The sequence below is a fragment of the Netta rufina genome, assembly GCF_964035555.1.
Source record: "Netta rufina genome assembly, chromosome: 2".
In the NCBI taxonomy this organism is placed as follows: Eukaryota; Metazoa; Chordata; class Aves; order Anseriformes; family Anatidae; genus Netta; species Netta rufina.
Genome location: NC_140124.1, coordinates 95,249,478 through 95,268,104, shown reverse-complemented (window position 1 = coordinate 95,268,104; position 18,627 = coordinate 95,249,478). Strand labels below are relative to the sequence as shown.

Below are 18,627 nucleotides of genomic sequence, written 5' to 3'. Positions count from 1 at the left end.
GACTCTGCAGCTGTGTGCAGACCTTCAATTCCTTGTGTTTGTTCTCCATGCTGTGCACATCAGTGTGCAAACATTTCAGAGAGGTGCCCAGCTGTGCTAATTTCCCAGACACAGTATGAAAGCTGTCCTATAGTTCTGTCTGGTAGGCAGTTCTGTGTTTATGCAGTTATTGCTTCAGGTGGTCCTCCCTCAGCCCTGTTTTATGAATTACTAGGTCCCTACCGTAATACCACACATTTTTTTTGCCAACTTGGCAAACCTACAGTTCCTCGCATGATTGTTGGTCATCATCTCCCTCGTCTTCATTCCTCCTCTAAAACCCTCCTTACCATTTTGGCCAGCCTGTTGGCAGAGATGCTTATTCCCCACTTAGGAGGCTGTCATCTCTTTCAAGAAGCCTTCTACTTCTGAAAAGGATTAAAGACGAAAATACTCAAGGCTCAAAGAACAGTTATTTACCAGAAAGAAAGAAAGAGATTCTTAGATTAGATCTTTATGTTAGGTTTGTGTCCTGTTAGTCTAACTTTTTAATAATATTTTTACATACAGCTTCGTTGGACAGAAAGCAGCAGAAACTTTCAAAATCAAATTACTAATTTAGTGGGGAATGTCCTTCTGGCCACTGGATTTCTTTCTTACTCTGGACCTTTCAATCAGGAGTACAGGAATTTGCTGCTCCAGTTGTGGAAGAAAGAGATGAACAACAACAAGATTCCATACAGTAATGTATGTGTTCATGCTTTGTTCTAAATGTATTCTTTACCTTGGAGAGAAATAATGATAAGAGCAATCCATTCCATAAAAATACTTAAATGGAAGATTATTTATTTACTGGCTGTCATATTCCATCTTTTTTTTTTTTTTTAATAAATACAAATTCTGTACAGTTATCAACTGAGCGTTTAAAAAATGTGTTTTAAAATCCTCTTTATTCTTTCATGCATCACAAGACTAGTGCATAGGACAAGGCTCTGCCAAATCTAAGACAGAGAGGGTACCTGAGCTGTGATGCCCTTGAAGAAAATTGCGTAACAAGGGAAATGAGGACAAATGTACCAGATTAGAAGAGATTTACCTTAATATAAGGGGTTCCATTGAATAGTCAGATTTTTCCCCTATAGTTGGTGTTTTTCACAAATACTGTGTTGTGTCCGTGATTTCAGTCATAATGTAAAGCAAATCAGCAGTAGAAGATAGTAGAAAAAATAGTAGAAAATAGTAGAAAAAGTAGAAAATATATAGAAGAAAACACCAGTTATAGCCATCTCCCTTAATGTGTTAAGTCCTCACCTTATAATGAATAATTTGTGAATATCTCTTTGAGAATATCACCCCACAACTGGTATTGCTGTGTCCATAGAATTTTCCATGCAGCCTCCCATGTTAGGCCCGCAGGATGGTGCAGAGATGGAGAGATTGGTCTGTGGCTTCTCATCTGGCTGGGAGTTACACCCCAACAAACTTCCAGGGGCCCAGCAAGATTTATATTTTTTCCCCTTCTACCACCTACAATCTGATGTGCTGCCACTAAAAATCTGGTCTCTCTCTAGATGTCCATTTTTCACTCTGAACTGTAAATTTAAAATATAAAGGGTAATTTGGTTGAAAGGCTTTTTTCATATATTTCATGTTGCTGACAGAGTACATCAGAAATTCTTTAACATACTGTTCTTAATATGAAAAATCATAAGCACAACAAACTAGTCTAGGAATAGAAAGCTTCCATTATTTTAATTTAGGCTTTCTTAAGTACAACATTTTAATAATCTAATTTGCTAGAAAAATATCTGTAAAATGGAAACATAGTTTTTTTCTTTTTTCAAGCTTCACACTTCACTTTTAGTTTAGTATAGCTAAACTCCTGATTGACATAAAAATACTCTTATACCCAATTATAGCACAGACTATTATAGGTTTTGAATCAGGAAATGTCACCTCTGCACACCCGTGTATTAGCAATTAATGCCTTTCTGTCACACCCTCTGCTGTCTCCCCACACCATTTAATTCAGTTTAATTTGAAGTGTCTTGTTGAAACGATTAAGTTAAAAACAGAAAAGAAAAAAAAAAAAACGCTGCATTTTTAAAAGCTCGGTTTTACCATTTCAGTTTTCTCCAACTGTTTAATCCATGTAGATTTGTCACCATAAGGCTGTTCTCTGTGAGTTTATTACAGCTGCTCCTCAACTGTCTGAAGTCTGTGTGGGCAGTGTTGGCCTAAAATGCATCTGAGGTGATGTCCCACCAAGCAGCTTCAGTTCCCTGAACACATCATATACCACCTTTAATGAAGTGAGCAACTTCTGTGAAGGGACTATGATACAAAACAGGTTCCTTTACATGAACCTTGTTCTTTCCTTTGCCCACCATCTATCCCAAGAGTGCAGGATCTGGCAGTTCTTCTGGTACATATGTTTGCACCAGCCTTGTTCCTACTCCATGACTTTGAGGAGGTCTACTCTTCCTCAGAACTGGAAGATAGATTCATGTGGAAGAAAGAATTTTAACCATAATAATCAAAACTGTCTTTCTGACTAATCTCTGTCCCATTTCACTTGGTTTTCTGAATTCCTGTGTACATTTTCTCCAGCAGTGAAGGCTGAGAAATAGTTCAGGGAATCTCTCCTACTCTAAATACAGGATTGGATGCATTGAGCCCAAAAGGCTTCTGTCCTCAGCTGTCAAAACTTTTGAAAGAGCAGTTGCTGCTGGAAATTGCTGGGAATAAGTGAGCATTGTGTGTACACACATGGCTCCGTCATTGTGAAAGAATTGAATGTAGATCCCTATTCCTGTTGCATCTTCTTTTCAGGTTCTTGGGGATTTGACACTGAAAAGGCAGTGGATAGTGCTTCTCGTAACAGTGATTGACCTTGACTTGGCAGTGTGAACCTCACAGCTCAGCCCAGTATATAGTATGATGTATGAAAATAAATGATTCTGACCTACCCAGCAAAGCTTTCTGAGAGCTCCTGATGAAAAGTAGTATGTAAGGCCTGGATGGATTTATTAATAAAGTACTAGTAACTGTGCAGTCTCAGGCAACATTCTTCACCAGCGTGGTATGGGAGTTCCCCTACATACATTTATCCCAGGGAGGCTCTTTCTTAAACTCTGTACGTAATGTTCTTAAAAGCTACTTACCTTGGGGAATATCTGTCAAGATTCTTGCCATTTAAGGATGAGAACTTGGATGTAAAATGTCTTTACAGGGAAAGAAAGAACAAACTGAATTTTTGCCTCTGTGAAGATGTTCTGACTGCGTTACCACTAAGCTGCAGCCTTCAAAATTTGAGGAATACTTTTTGATTGTTTCAGTGCTGCTAATATATTTGCTTTTCTCACATGGACAGACTAGATACAGAATGTCGTAATTAACATGTGTTTCAAACCATAATTGCCGTTCTGTTTAGATAGCTGTTGTTAAGGACAGGATTATGATTTCAGTGACAGTCTATGTAAGAGTGTTTTAATTTAATTTTATTTTTTTTCCATTGAATTAAGTGCTCACAAAAAGCAGCAGATGGGCTTCTCTTGGTACTTCACACCACAGGAAAGAAAGCAGCTTTGCAGTTCAAGCAAAAGGCTTGACATCTGCCTTACTTTGTCACAGACTAACTCGTTGTGGGTGTATGAGTCATTTAGGCATAACAATTTAAAGAGAGCTGTTTAAAATTAGATGTCTGTCTTTGTAGCTAGGCATTTAAATAAGATAAGTTTCAAAGACTGTAACTTCCTCCTGCAGTAAAAAAAATAAAAATAAAAATAATAAAATTTTTGGACCCTAATGCAAAAAGTTCCCCTTTAGGAACTAAATATGGCTTATATGGCTTTGGGTTCTGAAAATTTTGGTTATTAAATTCTCTACTGTCCTTTTCACAACTGGAAACTGGATTCTTAAAGTTTCTCTGTCTTCTGAAAATGGCTTGAGCTCCTTAATTCAAATTCTTCAAAAATAAGAGAAAAAAAAAAAGAGTTAAAAAAACTTTTGAGTCTTGTAACCATTGATATTACTAACTTGTGATTGTATCACAAGTCTTACAATATTTGAAATCTTGTCTTAGGCATCAGCTGCTAAATTATGGGATTTTTGTAATATACCCAGCCTTTTTGTTTCTTTTTAGACTCGTTTGTAGAGAAAGGTTAAAAATAAGAATTCTTGAGTGAAAAATGAAAGGAGCAAATAAAAATCATTCAATTTTATTCTTTTTAAAATCACATATTTATTTATTTATTTATTTTTTACTTCAAAGAGCTTGACTTATGATTTTAGGCACTGTTTTACTCACATACACATTCTTGAGAGGCCAGTCACCGTTCCTAGTGAATAAAATTAAGCAGGTTGGTCATTAGGGGCAATCAAGCTTTAGGAAAATACATGAGCTGGGAAGAATTCTGACCAGAGTAACAATAATTTTCCATGATAGACCACAGTTATTGGTCCATAATGTATCTCCTCTTTCTCCTCTCAGTCCACCCACAAGCCATCCCATACTCGTGTACATGGCTGGAAGGCACTTTACAACTTTATGGCAGTATGAAGCTCTTCTGACAGAGACAAGCTTTTCAAGGCCTTTGGCCTAGCAATAAAAGAGTTTGCCAATACCAAAATGAACTTGTCATTAGATATTGAACTGGCTTCAGAGTTTCTCCAATGCTATTGGTCCCTTTCTTTGGTGCCATTCATATCTTTTAAGAATTAATAGACTCTCAAAGCTTGAACAGAATTCACTTTCACTATTACCCTACTTCAAAGGTTTAGGCATTGACCTTTGAAGAAAGGAGATAAACAATAAGTACCAAATATATTCTATGATACGCTGTGATCAGAATAAAAATGCAAGCCTTCCATCCAACATTTTAGTGTAACTGCTCTAACTGCTAGTAATTTTGTCATTACATATTTTCTGCTAGGACCTGAATCTTACTGGTATGCTTGTTGACAATGCTACTGTTGGTGAATGGAACCTCCAGGGTCTCCCAAATGATGACCTTTCAATTCAGAATGGCATCATTGTCACCAAAGCATCTAGATATCCTTTGCTGATTGATCCACAAGGTCAAGGAAAGATCTGGATTAAAAATAAGGAAAAGAATAATGGACTCCAGGTAAATACTTTATTTATTTTTTTTTACATGTCTGTCCTTTCATGTCATATTTAGCAATGCAAACTATTTTTCCATCTTATTTTGCCCATGTGTTACAGTAATTTGAATCTGATGTTTCTGGTATACAGCTAGACAGAAATTAAAATAAGACTGATGCAAAATCTGTGACCTATCTGTATCAGGGTGAAATAACTTGTACTGCTTTGTTTTTTCCCAGAGAGATAGTTTCAGGAGAAAATTGGGATTATCTGTTATGTAATATGTATTTTTATGATTATTTTTTAAATTACTTTTCATAGAGAAAGAGAAATATAGGGGAAAAGTAAATGACTTGCAAAACTAAGACCAGAGAGTATCAGACAATCAATGCCACATGGGAATAACACTTTAGGGTGAGCATTTTCAGATGACAATAGGGAAAAGAAAAAGTGAGGAACTAGAAAAGGAGCATGGCAGCCTGAGGCAGAATGGAAATCTGGTGTTATTTGAGGCATATCTAACACAGAGTCCAAATTTCAGCTGCATCTTGATGACTACATGTATGTGATTAAAAAAAAAAAAAAAAAAAGTATTGCTTATTTTATCCACCTTTCTCAGTTTCTGTCTAGCTTGGGATCTCTAGCCATTCTGCTTGGGATCTGTCTTCTATTTTACTCAAAACCTTTTTTTTTTTTTTTTTTTTTTTTTTTTTCCTTCCAATCAGCCTACCCTTCACACTTTATTATGCCAATAAAGATAAGATGGATCATGATAAAGATCTAGAAATATATTTTCAGACTAGATCAAGCATGATACTAAAGACTTAGTTGTTAAAGTATAAAATCTTTCCTACAACTGTAGATTATCACATGAATACCACAGTATACTACCTTCACTCAAAATGAGAGCGGTAGATAAGGAAAAAAAATTAGAAAGATGGTAAGAACAGGAATATCCAGAAAGCTGTTTATGTCATAGTGATGTCATAAGTTAAACCTTTAACCTTCTGTAACTGGGCCTGTACTTATATTTTCTACCACCTTTAAGAAAGGCCCAGCATTCAATCCCGCATTAAATGCATTTTCTGGTAGATAGAGCATGCTCACAAAATGGTATAGAAACATAGCTAGCAACAGGAAGTATTAACTGAGAAGAGAGCAAAAATAATAGAGAGTATTCAAAGATCTTGAAAAAATAATGTCTTAAAAATATATTAAAAAAAAAGCTCTCCTAAAACATGAGAATTTTATTCACAAAAGGATTTCGGCAGTTTGTGACTGCGTGAAACCTATTTTCTTACAGTAGATTATATATCTTCCTCTAAATTACTTTAGACCTTATTTTGCCCCCCCAAAACTCAGGAAATAATAGACAGAATGATGTATCTCTTATTCCACTGCTCTTGAGACTTGCATCTCCTACTCAGGATTTGAGAGAGATGCCAAGCTTAGCGCAGGAGAGGAAACAGTAACTCTCTGAGTTAGGGACCTGTACCAACTCTTTCTACCATATTGTACCTTTTCCCCCAGTAGTTTAAAGCATCCTTCAAGCTGCTATTTCAGTTCCCTCCTTAAAGTGACACTGAGTCTGTTTTGCCTACCTTTCAGATGGCTGTAGCCACTTGCTGGCACACACTTATGGACATGGAGCCTCTGTTCTCTCGTCCAGTAATTGCATACTCACCAAAGCAAAGACTGGGAGATTTCTTCTTTTCCCTATTCATAGTTTTTATACACTATAGGTGATGGTGACAGAGAATAGTGTCCACTTTCTGTTTTAAACCCATGTAATTTGCCGCTAGATACTGTAATCATACCTTTTTCAAAGAGTATTCCCTTCAAGACAGGTATTTTATTTTAAAAAGCATGCCTATCCTAGCTTGTTTTCTGGTTAAAAAAATAAAATTAAAAAATCATGGGATAACAGATGTTTGGAAAGGCTATCCAGTTCTCATCTCAAAGGTACATATTACAATTATTAAATATCAATAAATGATAAGGGTCTAAGGGGTCTATGTGATTTTTAGTAACTTTTAGACTTGATATTGTGAAATAGAAACTTCATTGGAAATTCAGTATCTGATACGAGATTGTAAGATTGGTTCCTAACTGAACCCTATAAGTATTTACCTGCTTCACATTAGTGTTTTGAACATAAATCTATTAATAATTAAAAGGTATTAAGACACTACAGTAATTAGATAGATAGACTGATAACTAAATATACAGCTAACATTGAAGAAAAACAGCAAGTGTGATCCTCTGTTCTGTTAACCTTAAAACAAAACTTCCATTCATTTCAGAAGAGGCAAGTATTGCTCCCTAGAATGTAATCATTTGTGTAGATATCCCAGGAGGAATATAATTTCTGAATGCTGCAACACATTTTGTGCTGTTTTCTTTGTGCTTGCAAATGCATGCTATATTGTGAACCAACCTTCCTAGGTTACAGCTCTGAACCACAAGTTCTTCAGAAGTCATATAGAAGACAGCCTGTCCCTTGGCCGACCTTTGTTAATAGAAGATGTTGGAGAGGAACTTGATCCTGCTCTAGATAACATCCTGGAAAAAAACTTCATAAAATCTGGTTCATCACACAAAGTAAGATGAATTGTGAACATGAAAGTAAAAAGACAGTAGGACAGATGCCGGGTGTCTGATAGTCTGGGTGATGTAGAGATTCACACTTCTGCAATACTTAAAAAGATCAGCAATGAACTCCTGAGTTTTCTTGTTTGTTCCCCTTAAGCAGAAAGTTTTAAAAGTGCAAATATATATATATATTTAAAAAGATCTTATCTATTTTTCACTGGATGAAATTACTTCTGAAAATTGAGTCATTTTTTTATTTTCAGGTGAAAGTAGGTGACAAAGAGGTGGATGTGATGAAGGGGTTTACCCTTTATATGACAACAAAATTGGCTAATCCTGCATATACTCCAGAAATTAGTGCAAGAACAACAGTGATTGACTTTACTGTTACTATGAAAGGGTTGGAAGATCAGCTCCTTGGCCGTGTCATCCTCACAGAAAAACAGGTATCTAGTAATTTGCAATATTTGTTTAGAAGGAATTGTTCAGTATTCACACCGAGAGTAGATATACATGTATTTTATGTCTTAGCTGAAATCAAATGCAAGAATAAAAATACACATGTAAATTTATTTTTCTGTGTTTTTGCTGAAGGACAATGTAGAGTTGTGTTTTAATGGAATGGGAAGACCTCAACAAACATTTGTTTTAAGATCTGGCCTTGGAAAGGGAAAAAAAGAAAATTATTCATTAATAATGCATCACAGGCATATACATGACATATATGAACCGTCTTTATTCCTTTATGTATAACAAATGCTCCTTGTTCAGTCAGAAAACTCTTTTATTTCTGAATTCTTTTTTAAAATTAATTTGAATTAGATGAAAAAAATGCATATGAACTCATACTTCTCTTGCCAGCCATGGTCTAGTGTGCAAGGAGATATGAAATTTTTAAGGAGTCTTCAGCACTGACTTGACCCTGCTCTTACTAAAATTTCCATTGATTTTTTTGTAAGCAAATGTGAGGAAGAAAATTTCCCAGGTGTTTCTCAGAAGTTTTATTTCAAAATACAAAATCTGAGACATCCATCCAAAATAATTTGATTCCTATTCTTAAATTGTTCTTACTTCTTTTTGTGTGATCTAATTTAACAGCCTAGTTATCCAAAAACTTAGAAGTCAGTTCATTACAGACACTGGGGACAAGTTTTTTAATCTTTTATTATTTTTTTTTATACTGTGGAAGTCAACCAATAAATTATATTGTTCAATTACACTAACATGAAATATTTGTTTCTTTTCTCATTAAAATGAAAGCACAGAAGTTGCATTTCATACCAAATTGAATGGCTTATTTATTTCAAATGGAACATTTTATAACTGCACTTTTGTGAGCAAAGTAACAAAGATTAAGGTACAGGTTAGCGGAGCTGCTGCTTTCAATAAATAACACAGGCAGGCTTGCTTGTGTGAGAGCTGTTCCCCACCTAACGGAATTCATTCCTCCTCCTTCCACTTTGCAAAAGCATGTTGTAGACAGTGTGCTTTAGTGGTGCTGTCACTTTCTCCAGCCACCATCTTTTCCTTTTGTTCATACAAGCATTTTCTGAAGTGCAGACAAGCCTAAGAGCCCTTCCTTCTGGTCCCAACCAGAGGTGAGAAAGGCATTGCTATGCCCAAACTTCCTGTGAATTGTTTCATGAAAACTGAGAAAGTTACAACAGCAGGTAATGAGGAAAAGCTATCCACAGGCAGGCTGGGACATGTGCTCAGGGTGTAAAACTCTTAATCTTTACTCCAGTAGATGTCTATGTAAGTAAAATCGAACAGCATCAGCAGGAGTGGCTGGGAGTAGCCCAGCTAAGCTACTTGTAGCATGGTGATTATAGACCTCTGATGAGAGACAGCAGTTTAAATCCCTCTTCTCAAGACAGAAGTGAAAGTGGTTTCTCATGGCCTGCATATAAACAGTCCTACTTTTAAAATCTCAAATAAAAAGTGGTATGAGTACCCTATAGTTTCCCTCCACACAGAGACCCTCTGTGAATTTTTTTTTTGTTGTTTGTTATTGTTTTTTCTGGACAAATCTATTACAGAATTCTTATTGTATGTATGTAGTAACACCTAGATTGCATTTTGGGGAAAAAAAAATCACTGAAAAATATTCTGGATGAATAGCACTAGATGTGCTCTGTATCAGCTGAAGGGAACTGCAAGGGCAATACTTGTTTAGTATTAGTACTGGTTGCTGCATGGGGATATGTTTACTGGTGATCCACATTTATTAACCTATTCATTTAGCAGATATGAAGAAATCAGGGTTGTTCTGTCTCTTCTGTCTCAGTAACAGAAAAACGTCCTGCCACAGATAGCCAAAGCTGATGGACCTCTAATAAATTTAGTTCAAAGAAAAGACTGAGCATTAACAGAGAATCTGAAAAACAAGTTCTCTGTTACAAACAAGAAGACAAATTTCTGATTACTGATCTAAAGTAATAGATTAAAGGATCTAAGGCATTCTTAAAGACTGTTGTAGTCATCAACAGCATATATGATCAAAGAAGTATTTATTATTCTCAGCTTTAAAGTTTTTACTCCCTAAATAACAAAAAGCCTGTCACCTGATATATTTGCTTATTTTCTGAAAGACACACTTTAAAGGCTTACAAATAGAATGGGTGGGGTGTCTGTGCTTAAGATAAACTTGTCCATAAATAGAATTTAAGCATGTACTTAAATTCATATTCTAATCTTGGGTTAACGAAAGAGGAGAAAATGTGGAAGCTGAACCTGAATGACTGGGGCTCAAATCATTCTCTCCTTTTAGGACATGTTTATTTGTAGCTTCCACAGAGGTACATAATATAGCCCTAGAATATATTATGAACAGTTCCCAAATAAGTTTATGAGAGTGAATAAATTTTTCGCTACTCCTTTGAAATACAAGAGAGCCTCTCCTGTACTCTGTAACTGTGTACATCTCCTTCTTATCTAACTTGGCACATTGTCAAGAATGAAAATAAACTGAAGCCATAGGTGTAGGTAGACTGGTATTATTAACTGCCTTTTTCTTACAGAAAGGTTGACTCAATTGATTAAATAAAGGTACCCAGCAAGGGTGTCTCTGAGCTGTGTTGGACTGTGCAATATAAATGCTTCGTTTCACTTGGCATTGTGTTGACTTGTCTGTCATTGTTCACTTGCCATTGCCTGTCTTGTAGAAATAGAATAAAAATTCCACATCACATAGATAGTAATTGTTGTAGTATTTCCTATTTTCTAAGCAGTAGGGGAGTGTATCTTACAAAGTCACAGGATAATAAAAATTAGAAAAGGAACAGGTCATCCAGTCAATTTCCCTAAAAATGTAAAATCGGTCCGTAGAATGCATTTTCCAGTCCTTTGTATGATTTAATTTTAAGTACTTAATGTAATATGACCCTTATTATTTCCCATTGGAAACTAGTTTCAGTGCTTTATACATCTTACTATGAAGAAGCTTTTTTTTGGGGGTAATTCTGATGCTTTTTCACTCCTCAGTGTTCTGCATCAGTCAAACAAAAGTAGTAGACATAAATGACTTCAAAATACAGAAATGTTATATGCTATAGAAAAAGCAGGAAACCCCACAAACTATCATGCATGAAATCATGTTTTCTGTGTCATTTAAGGCATCTTTCTTTGAATTAATCTTAAATATTCTAATGAACATTTCTGATTTTCTGAATACAGGAACTGGAGGCAGAAAGAGTCAAACTGATGGAGGAAGTGACATCTAACAAGAGGAAAATGCAGGAGCTTGAAGATAATCTACTCTTTCGTCTAACCAGTACAGAAGGCTCTTTGGTTGAAGATGAGTCTCTGATAGAAGTCCTAAGAATCACTAAAACAACAGCAGAAGAGGTGAATATTATGTACATTGCAGATATATTTTGTAAATGTAAAGATTATCTGTAGAAAGATCCTTTTTTTTTGTTTTGTTTTCCCATTTAAAGTTTCTATATAGCATCTGACTTCTTAACAAATAAATGGTAGAAACATTATCATTTTTCATCATGAAAATATTGCAGAATTAAACTATTACCTGGACAGTGTTGCATATTGCAGACATACCTTGCAAGTGCACACGTGAAGACACAATGCCTCTGTAAAAACACTGAATGAAGCAAAGCTTGACTAAAAATACAAATGTGATCTTAATCAAGACCTTTTACTTTTGCTTGTGCAGTATAAATCAAAAGTGATGTGACTTAATCTCCATGGTCTTTTCAATTAATTTTAAGGTCAGTGAAAAATTAAGTGTAGCAGCAGAGACAGAGGTGAAAATCAACACTGCACGTGAAGAGTATCGGCCTGTTGCTTGTCGTGGTAGCATCCTTTATTTCCTAATTGTGGAAATGAGCTTGGTTAATGTCATGTACCAAACATCCTTACGACAATTCCTTGGCATTTTTGATCTGTCGGTGGAAAGATCTCAGAAATCTCAGATCACAGCAAAAAGGGTACTATATGTAATTGAGCATCTCACCTATGAAGTCTTCAAGTATACAGTTCGAGGGCTGTATGAAAATCATAGATTCCTGTTTACATTGCTTCTGGCACTGAAGATTGACTTGCAGGCCAAGAAAATTTCACACAATGAGTTTGAGACACTGATCAAAGGTAATTTCTCTTTAAAATCTGCTCTATTTACATATGTCTGTGACCTGCCTAATTCAGATTTTGCCCTGCTTACAATAGCAATATATTGCATCCAGTAGGAGCGATGATTTTTAACTGGTGAATGAATGCATGTATATTGCACAACAGAAGTTTACAATATAAATTTAACAAAATGAATAGTATAGATTATTCACTGTCAAAATAACGCTTTAATCAGTTATATGGTTATTTAACTGTTTTGCATTGGATAACAGAAAAAAAAAACACATTACTTTGTAAGAGACTGGGTAATTTTCTCCTGTGTACCCTTTTTTGAGTTTCCACATACCTTCATCTGTGAGGTTGGAGACAGTCAGAAAAATCTCTTTTTATTGCTGGTGAGTAGGCATATGAATGCATTAGAACTCTGTATATTAAAGTGTCAGCATAAAAAAGAAAAAGTGGAAATTTGTTACATATTGTAAAACATTGTTATATGTCAGCTCCACTACATTATGCTGCCTCTGCATGTCACTGCTAAGACACAATGACAAAGAAAAGTTTTGGTAAAACTTATAAAGTTCTGGTGGAGGTGGACTTCACTGTCTCCAAAATAAGCACAATCACATACCAAGATAAATTCAACAGGGTACTTGCCATCAGCTTGTTTATATATCAGCTTGTTTTGTGAACACCAGTTTAATATTCAGCTTGGCTCGGCTGCATAGGAAGTACAAATGGGCACAATGCTGGAGTGGTGTGTGAGCTAAGTGGTTGTTGAAGATACCCTTTCTGGAAGTTACCATTTCTGGAAATGGGTGCATGGTGTGCTTTCTTGTTCTGTAGTCTAAATGAACGGAGACTGGGCTAATCATAGGTCCTTCCCAGATCTGGAGTGAATACCTGGGTTTGAGTAACCTTTTAGCTAGGAAAGTATTACTCTAACTCTACAGATGGATAAAAAAGAAGCTCAAAAAATATTGGAATATCAACTTTGGGAGGCACATTTATCATTTATGACCCCAATCTGTCTTTGTTAAATAATTCCTTTAAGCAAATTCTAGATCTCCATGTCTTGGTTTGCAAAGATTTTTACTCTCTAAATAACAAAAATAAATATTTTTGATTACTTTTTATTTTTTGTTTTATCAATTCTTATTTTATTTTATTTCTTTTCCTATACAATGCTTTTTTTGTTTTGCAGGAGGTGCCAGTTTGGATCTGAATTCCGTTGAACCAAAACCAAAAAAGTGGATCCTTGATGTGACATGGCTCAACCTTGTGCAGTTGTCTAGCTTGAGCCCTTTTAGTCAGCTTCTGGTGCAAGTTGTTAGGAATGAGAAGGCTTGGAAAGCTTGGTTTGATGCAGAAGCACCTGAAAAAGCCATTATTCCTGATGGTTATGACAGCTTGCTGGATCAGTTCCGTAAACTACTCCTTGTCCGTAGCTGGTGCCCTGATCATACTGTTGCCCAAGTAAGATAAGCTTTCGTACAGTGTTTATGCTATATGGTGTCTCCTGTAGAACTACTAGTTCTAAGCTTCTGTCCTCTGACTTTGTTTTTATCATAATATGTGTTGCAGAATGAAGTATTTTGAAAATGAGAAAGAGTTTTGAGGTCCTTCTAATATACATGAAAGAAATATTTATTTAGTTGTAACAAAACATTGTACTTGATCTGTAAGAATGCCAGTCTTTTTGTGTGGCATTTCTTACGTGGAGCCATGAAACATGTGAAGCAATTACATTTGTCCAGAGAATTAAAAGATGCATCCCTATTTCTTCACACAAGAAGTGGAAAGAGAACAGCTCACGCTGATGACAGGTGCAATAAAATAGCTGAACTGTTTACTTACCTGTAGCTCCATGCTGAGGAAGTAATAATTAAGACTGTCTCATTGCAGATATGGTAAGAGAAACTGTAACGGAATAGCAGTTTCTCAACAGGATGAGATATTTCAATTTTCTTTTCCATATAGGTTTATGAGATGTTCGAACCTATCAGTAGATCTTATTTTCAATTTTTTTTTTCAATCTTCAGCTGCACTGCAAAGTAGTACTTCTGATTTTCTTCCATATCTCAACTTTATACATTAGACATTGTGATAGCATCCATGGCGTATTTAGGGGACATCATTTTTTTTCAGGGACCTCTTCTTCAACAAGATCCATGGAGGATTCATCCTTCTTGCTTTCCTATTCTGTAGCTGGCAAAGGAAAGAAGTATGGGAACTCCACAATTTAAACAGTCCAAAATAATAAAGCTGCTGCTGCTTATCCATCAATACTTATATTGTCTTGCAACAACCATCTTTGAGACAGAATGCCTCTGAACAGTAATTTCAAAAAGTGTAATTGTTTTAATTGTTGAGGAAAAGGTTTATTATTATTTATTATTATTTATTATTTTATTATTATTTTCTCTCTTCTTTTCCTACTTTCCCCAAACATTATAAAGTTTTACCTCTTTTAACTAGGGCAGAAGTCATGCGTAATAGTGGAAAGTGTATTGATTGATGTGGTTTTTTTTTGGATCTGACATCTTCCTCAGTCCCCTTTGATCTTGGGTGTTTCTCTCTGTAATGCACTCCTCAGAATCTGTGCTAGTAGTTCACACAGTTGGAGAATCATGGCTCTCAGAAAAGTCTTTTACACACCAGGATAGTTTAGAAATCCTTTTACAAAAAGTCCATGCAAAGAGGAAAACAGAGGCATAAGGAATGCCTCTTGAAACCTTGAACCTTCAAGGGTTAAGTCTGAACTGTGTTTATATTCTGTAGAAACAGATACTTAGTGTAGGACTTGCATTTGGTAGCCACCAGGCAGGAGAATTCTGTTTGTATTTCCAGCAAATCGATGGAAAACTCTAAGCGAGTCAGTTGAAAGATCTGTTTAGTCTGCTGTGCTGTAGAGCCAGTGCCAACAATACATTCATGGAAGAGGTAAGAATGGGGCTGCTATAAAGCAGCTCTTTCACTTGGCATTCTACCAAGCTTTAGCAATCAGTAATTTAAGAGCAACATTTTGGTTGTCCTCAGAGCCAACAGTGGATCTGTTTTGCATGGATTTCTGTAGTTCTTTAAAAAAAAAACATTTAGCATACTCAAACAACAATGCTCACAGATTGGCTGCTGTGTGAACAGAATTCTTTTGTTTCTTTCAAGTTTGTTACTTGAGAATTTTAATAGTTGCAACATGTAGGACTGTAACTTTTCTTTTGTTAAAGCTGAAAATAAAAGTTTAAAAAATTGTTGTCATCCAGTGTGTAGATATTGGCAAATTCCACATCAATGATTATTGGTAAATAAAAAAATAAAGTGCGTATATATACATATATATATATATATTTTGTAACTTTTGTTGTTGTTGTTGTTGTTGTTTTAGGCTCGACACTACATTGCAGAATCCCTGGGCGTGAAATATGCAGAAGGATTTATTCTTGAGATGGAAGCAATGTGGACAGAAAGTGACTGTCGAACACCTTTGACATGCTTTTTGTCAGTGGGGTCTGACCCCACTGAAAATATAGAACGTCTTGCAAAATCAAAGGTATCCTCAAGTCTATGTAAATACATTAGCTGGTTCAAATTGGATTCCTATTTTCTTTCTTGGCTTATAGTATGAATACAAATTTGAATGTCAGCTTTATGATGGTATCTTCTGTCACCTATTTGGCCCATCAACACAAATGGACTCCTGGATAGTTCCTTACACTTTCTCCAATAGGATTTATTTTCTGTAATCAATAAAGAGAAAGAGTGGCTCTTTTGAAAGCATTTCAGAGTGCATAATTGAACTGTAACACTAACTTGCATCCAGGAGCTGAGTATTTCTATCCCACTCGCCATACAAGCAGGCAAGGGATACTAACCTCCTAACAGAGTTACTTGAAGTTAGCCACTCACTCGGCATCACTCTTGCAACTGGAGGAACAAAACTCTCCCATTTCAGCCAAATCTTAAGCAAAACCTTGGTTTAGTAGAGTGCTCAAAGATAGACGGTGCTCTGCAGTTGACTGTTAAAAAACCATCAGGTTTTGCTGCCATTCCAAAAGTATATTGCAGTGGGTAGTTTTAAAATACTTTCATGTTTTAACAGGAGCAACAGGAAGTCAGGCTGCAAAGGTGCCGAAGAGATTACCTAGTTTATTCATGCAGGGCTTACTAATGGCACCTCTAAGTATGATATTAACAATATAAACCACTCATTTACAGTTGACATTCTTCAAATTCATGACAAGAATGTATTTTTCACTCTAACATTTTATTGTTCAGATGTCTTCCCCTCAAAGAAATGGAAACAGTATCTGTGACTACTGAGCTATATAGACTTCTTTATAAAGCAGGCAAACTGTCTTAAAACTAGTTGGATTTCTGCCCCCTATGAATTTCTGCCCCCACTTGAATTCAAACCTTTGAATTAAAATGAAATTAATCTTATCTAGCTTATAACAATGTTAAAAACATATACTTTAATTATTATACAGTTTGTTTCTTACTTTAAGGGCCTTCAGCAGAACTGTCAGGGACACTGAGCTGACTAAAATTATAGTATTTTCATCTGCATGGTGCATTAAGATGACACATATGTTGGTCTCACTCACTATTTACAGCAATATTCTGTAGGCAGACGTTTTGATACAATTATTTCAAAAGGAGTAAAATGAGGACAATTCATAATGGAGAAAAAAATATTTTTTTCCTTTTCTTGATGCTTCTATAACCTTTACTGATTGTACATTTGAGAGGTAACTGCTGAGAAGAGCAAGTTATGAGCATATGCTTTGTTAGAGAATACTGAACCAGCTGAATATACATGCAATCTGGAGGGGTAGTTGTAGTGTTTGACTTAGAGAAGTGCTAGCTGTATTTCTCCTTAAAACAGATAAAGGTTTTGCTCCTTCAGCACGCAGCCAACTTCACAGCTTATTCAGCTTTGCTTCTTGCAGGTTATTTAGCTTCTCTTCCTTTAGCTGCATTTTCAGTTTTCACTGATCTGAGAGCAGGATATAGCTTTTCTGATCTTTGGTGTTTTCTTCTTAAATCTTTTGCCAGGATGTGGAGGATCATATGCAGTAGCTGCATTTATACTATTAAATAAAATCAGGTCAGGGCCTGTTCTCTGACTGTAGGGTCAAGTGACCTGCCAGCTTCACATGGTTAAGCTTTTTCTCTCACAGCCTCATCTGCACTGTTTAGGACTGTCTGACTTTCTTCTTGTTGGTTTCACAGAGACAGAGAGTTTCTAGCAGGAAAACTTAAGGTTAAATTTGCAGCTTTTAGCTAGTTGAAGATAGGCCCACATTGATAGGTCTTGATGCAGCTCATGGCTCACAGCATAAGAAGTCTGGAGCAGGAAACTGTCCATGAAACTCAGCCTTTTCACCAGTTCTTTGCCTACAGCTTCATCTGTACCTACAAAATGTATATGGACTAATATACTCAACTGGGCTTGACAATTCTCTTTCTTCCCTGTTGGGACTCAGGCAGCCAATCTAAGCAAGGGGACTGCGTATTTAACAAGAACAGTAAGAACTATAAACAAGAGGGAGTTTTGCCTGCATGTTACCCATGGACTGGTATGGTCCTGATAGCAACCTGGTCAGTTTGTCTTTTTCAGATCCCTTTTTGAGGGCTTTTTTCATCTTCTGTTTTTCTGAATGATTACACTTGGAGGTTTATGCTCTTTTGCTTACTCTGTTCTAGTATAATTAATCTCCACTGATTTGAGAGGTTTTCTTTGTGGCACAGTGTCACTACATACTGGCTTACAGAAGCAGTAAATCATGTGGCTAATCATTCTAAAGAATTGCATTAAAAACAAAACAAAACAAAACAAAACAAAGTATTCTTTTCTCCTTCCAGAACATTCCCTGTCGTGCCATTTCAATGGGTCAGGGCCAAGAAGTCCATGCAAGGCGCCTGTTAAATCAGTGCATGCAAGATGGAGGATGGCTTCTTCTACAAAACTGCCACCTTGGCTTAGACTTTCTTAGTGAATTAATGGACACCATCACCACAACAGAAACTATGAGTGAAGGTTTCAGGACCTGGATCACTACAGAGGCTCACCCAGACTTTCCTATTAATCTTTTGCAGTCATCTATCAAATTTACTAATGAACCACCTCAAGGTAGGAAAACATGCTTTTTGGGGTGGGTCTAAGTGGGAAGAGGAGGGGGAAAAGGAGCTTGATTTTTTTTTCTCCTCTGTATCACTGTTATCTGTGCAGTGTTTTAGTCTTTATTCTCTGTTGTTTCATTAGCTAAATACAGCACTATGTTAGTCATTCTTGCAATGTATAAAGCATGAACCTTTGGGGGAGAAAATGGACATTGTTTTGTGACAGAAATTGATTGTCATTT

At 36.0% G+C, this 18,627-nt stretch overlaps 1 protein-coding gene across 1 annotated transcript in view; it reads left to right on the top strand.

Annotated features, from left to right (window-relative positions):
• LOC311206373 (dynein axonemal heavy chain 5-like) overlaps positions 1-18,627 on the top strand; it is a gene marked incomplete at its 5' end in the record, with an annotated part of 146,980 nt that overhangs the window by 95,835 nt on the left and 32,518 nt on the right. The window contains 9 exons of the mRNA XM_084281653.1: positions 550-726; positions 4,914-5,108; positions 7,532-7,687; positions 7,942-8,124; positions 11,354-11,524; positions 11,905-12,283; positions 13,467-13,738; positions 15,648-15,812; positions 18,128-18,395. Of these exons, the coding sequence (XP_084137779.1) occupies positions 550-726; positions 4,914-5,108; positions 7,532-7,687; positions 7,942-8,124; positions 11,354-11,524; positions 11,905-12,283; positions 13,467-13,738; positions 15,648-15,812; positions 18,128-18,395 (1,966 nt within the window). The remainder of the gene's footprint in view (positions 1-549; positions 727-4,913; positions 5,109-7,531; positions 7,688-7,941; positions 8,125-11,353; positions 11,525-11,904; positions 12,284-13,466; positions 13,739-15,647; positions 15,813-18,127; positions 18,396-18,627) is intronic.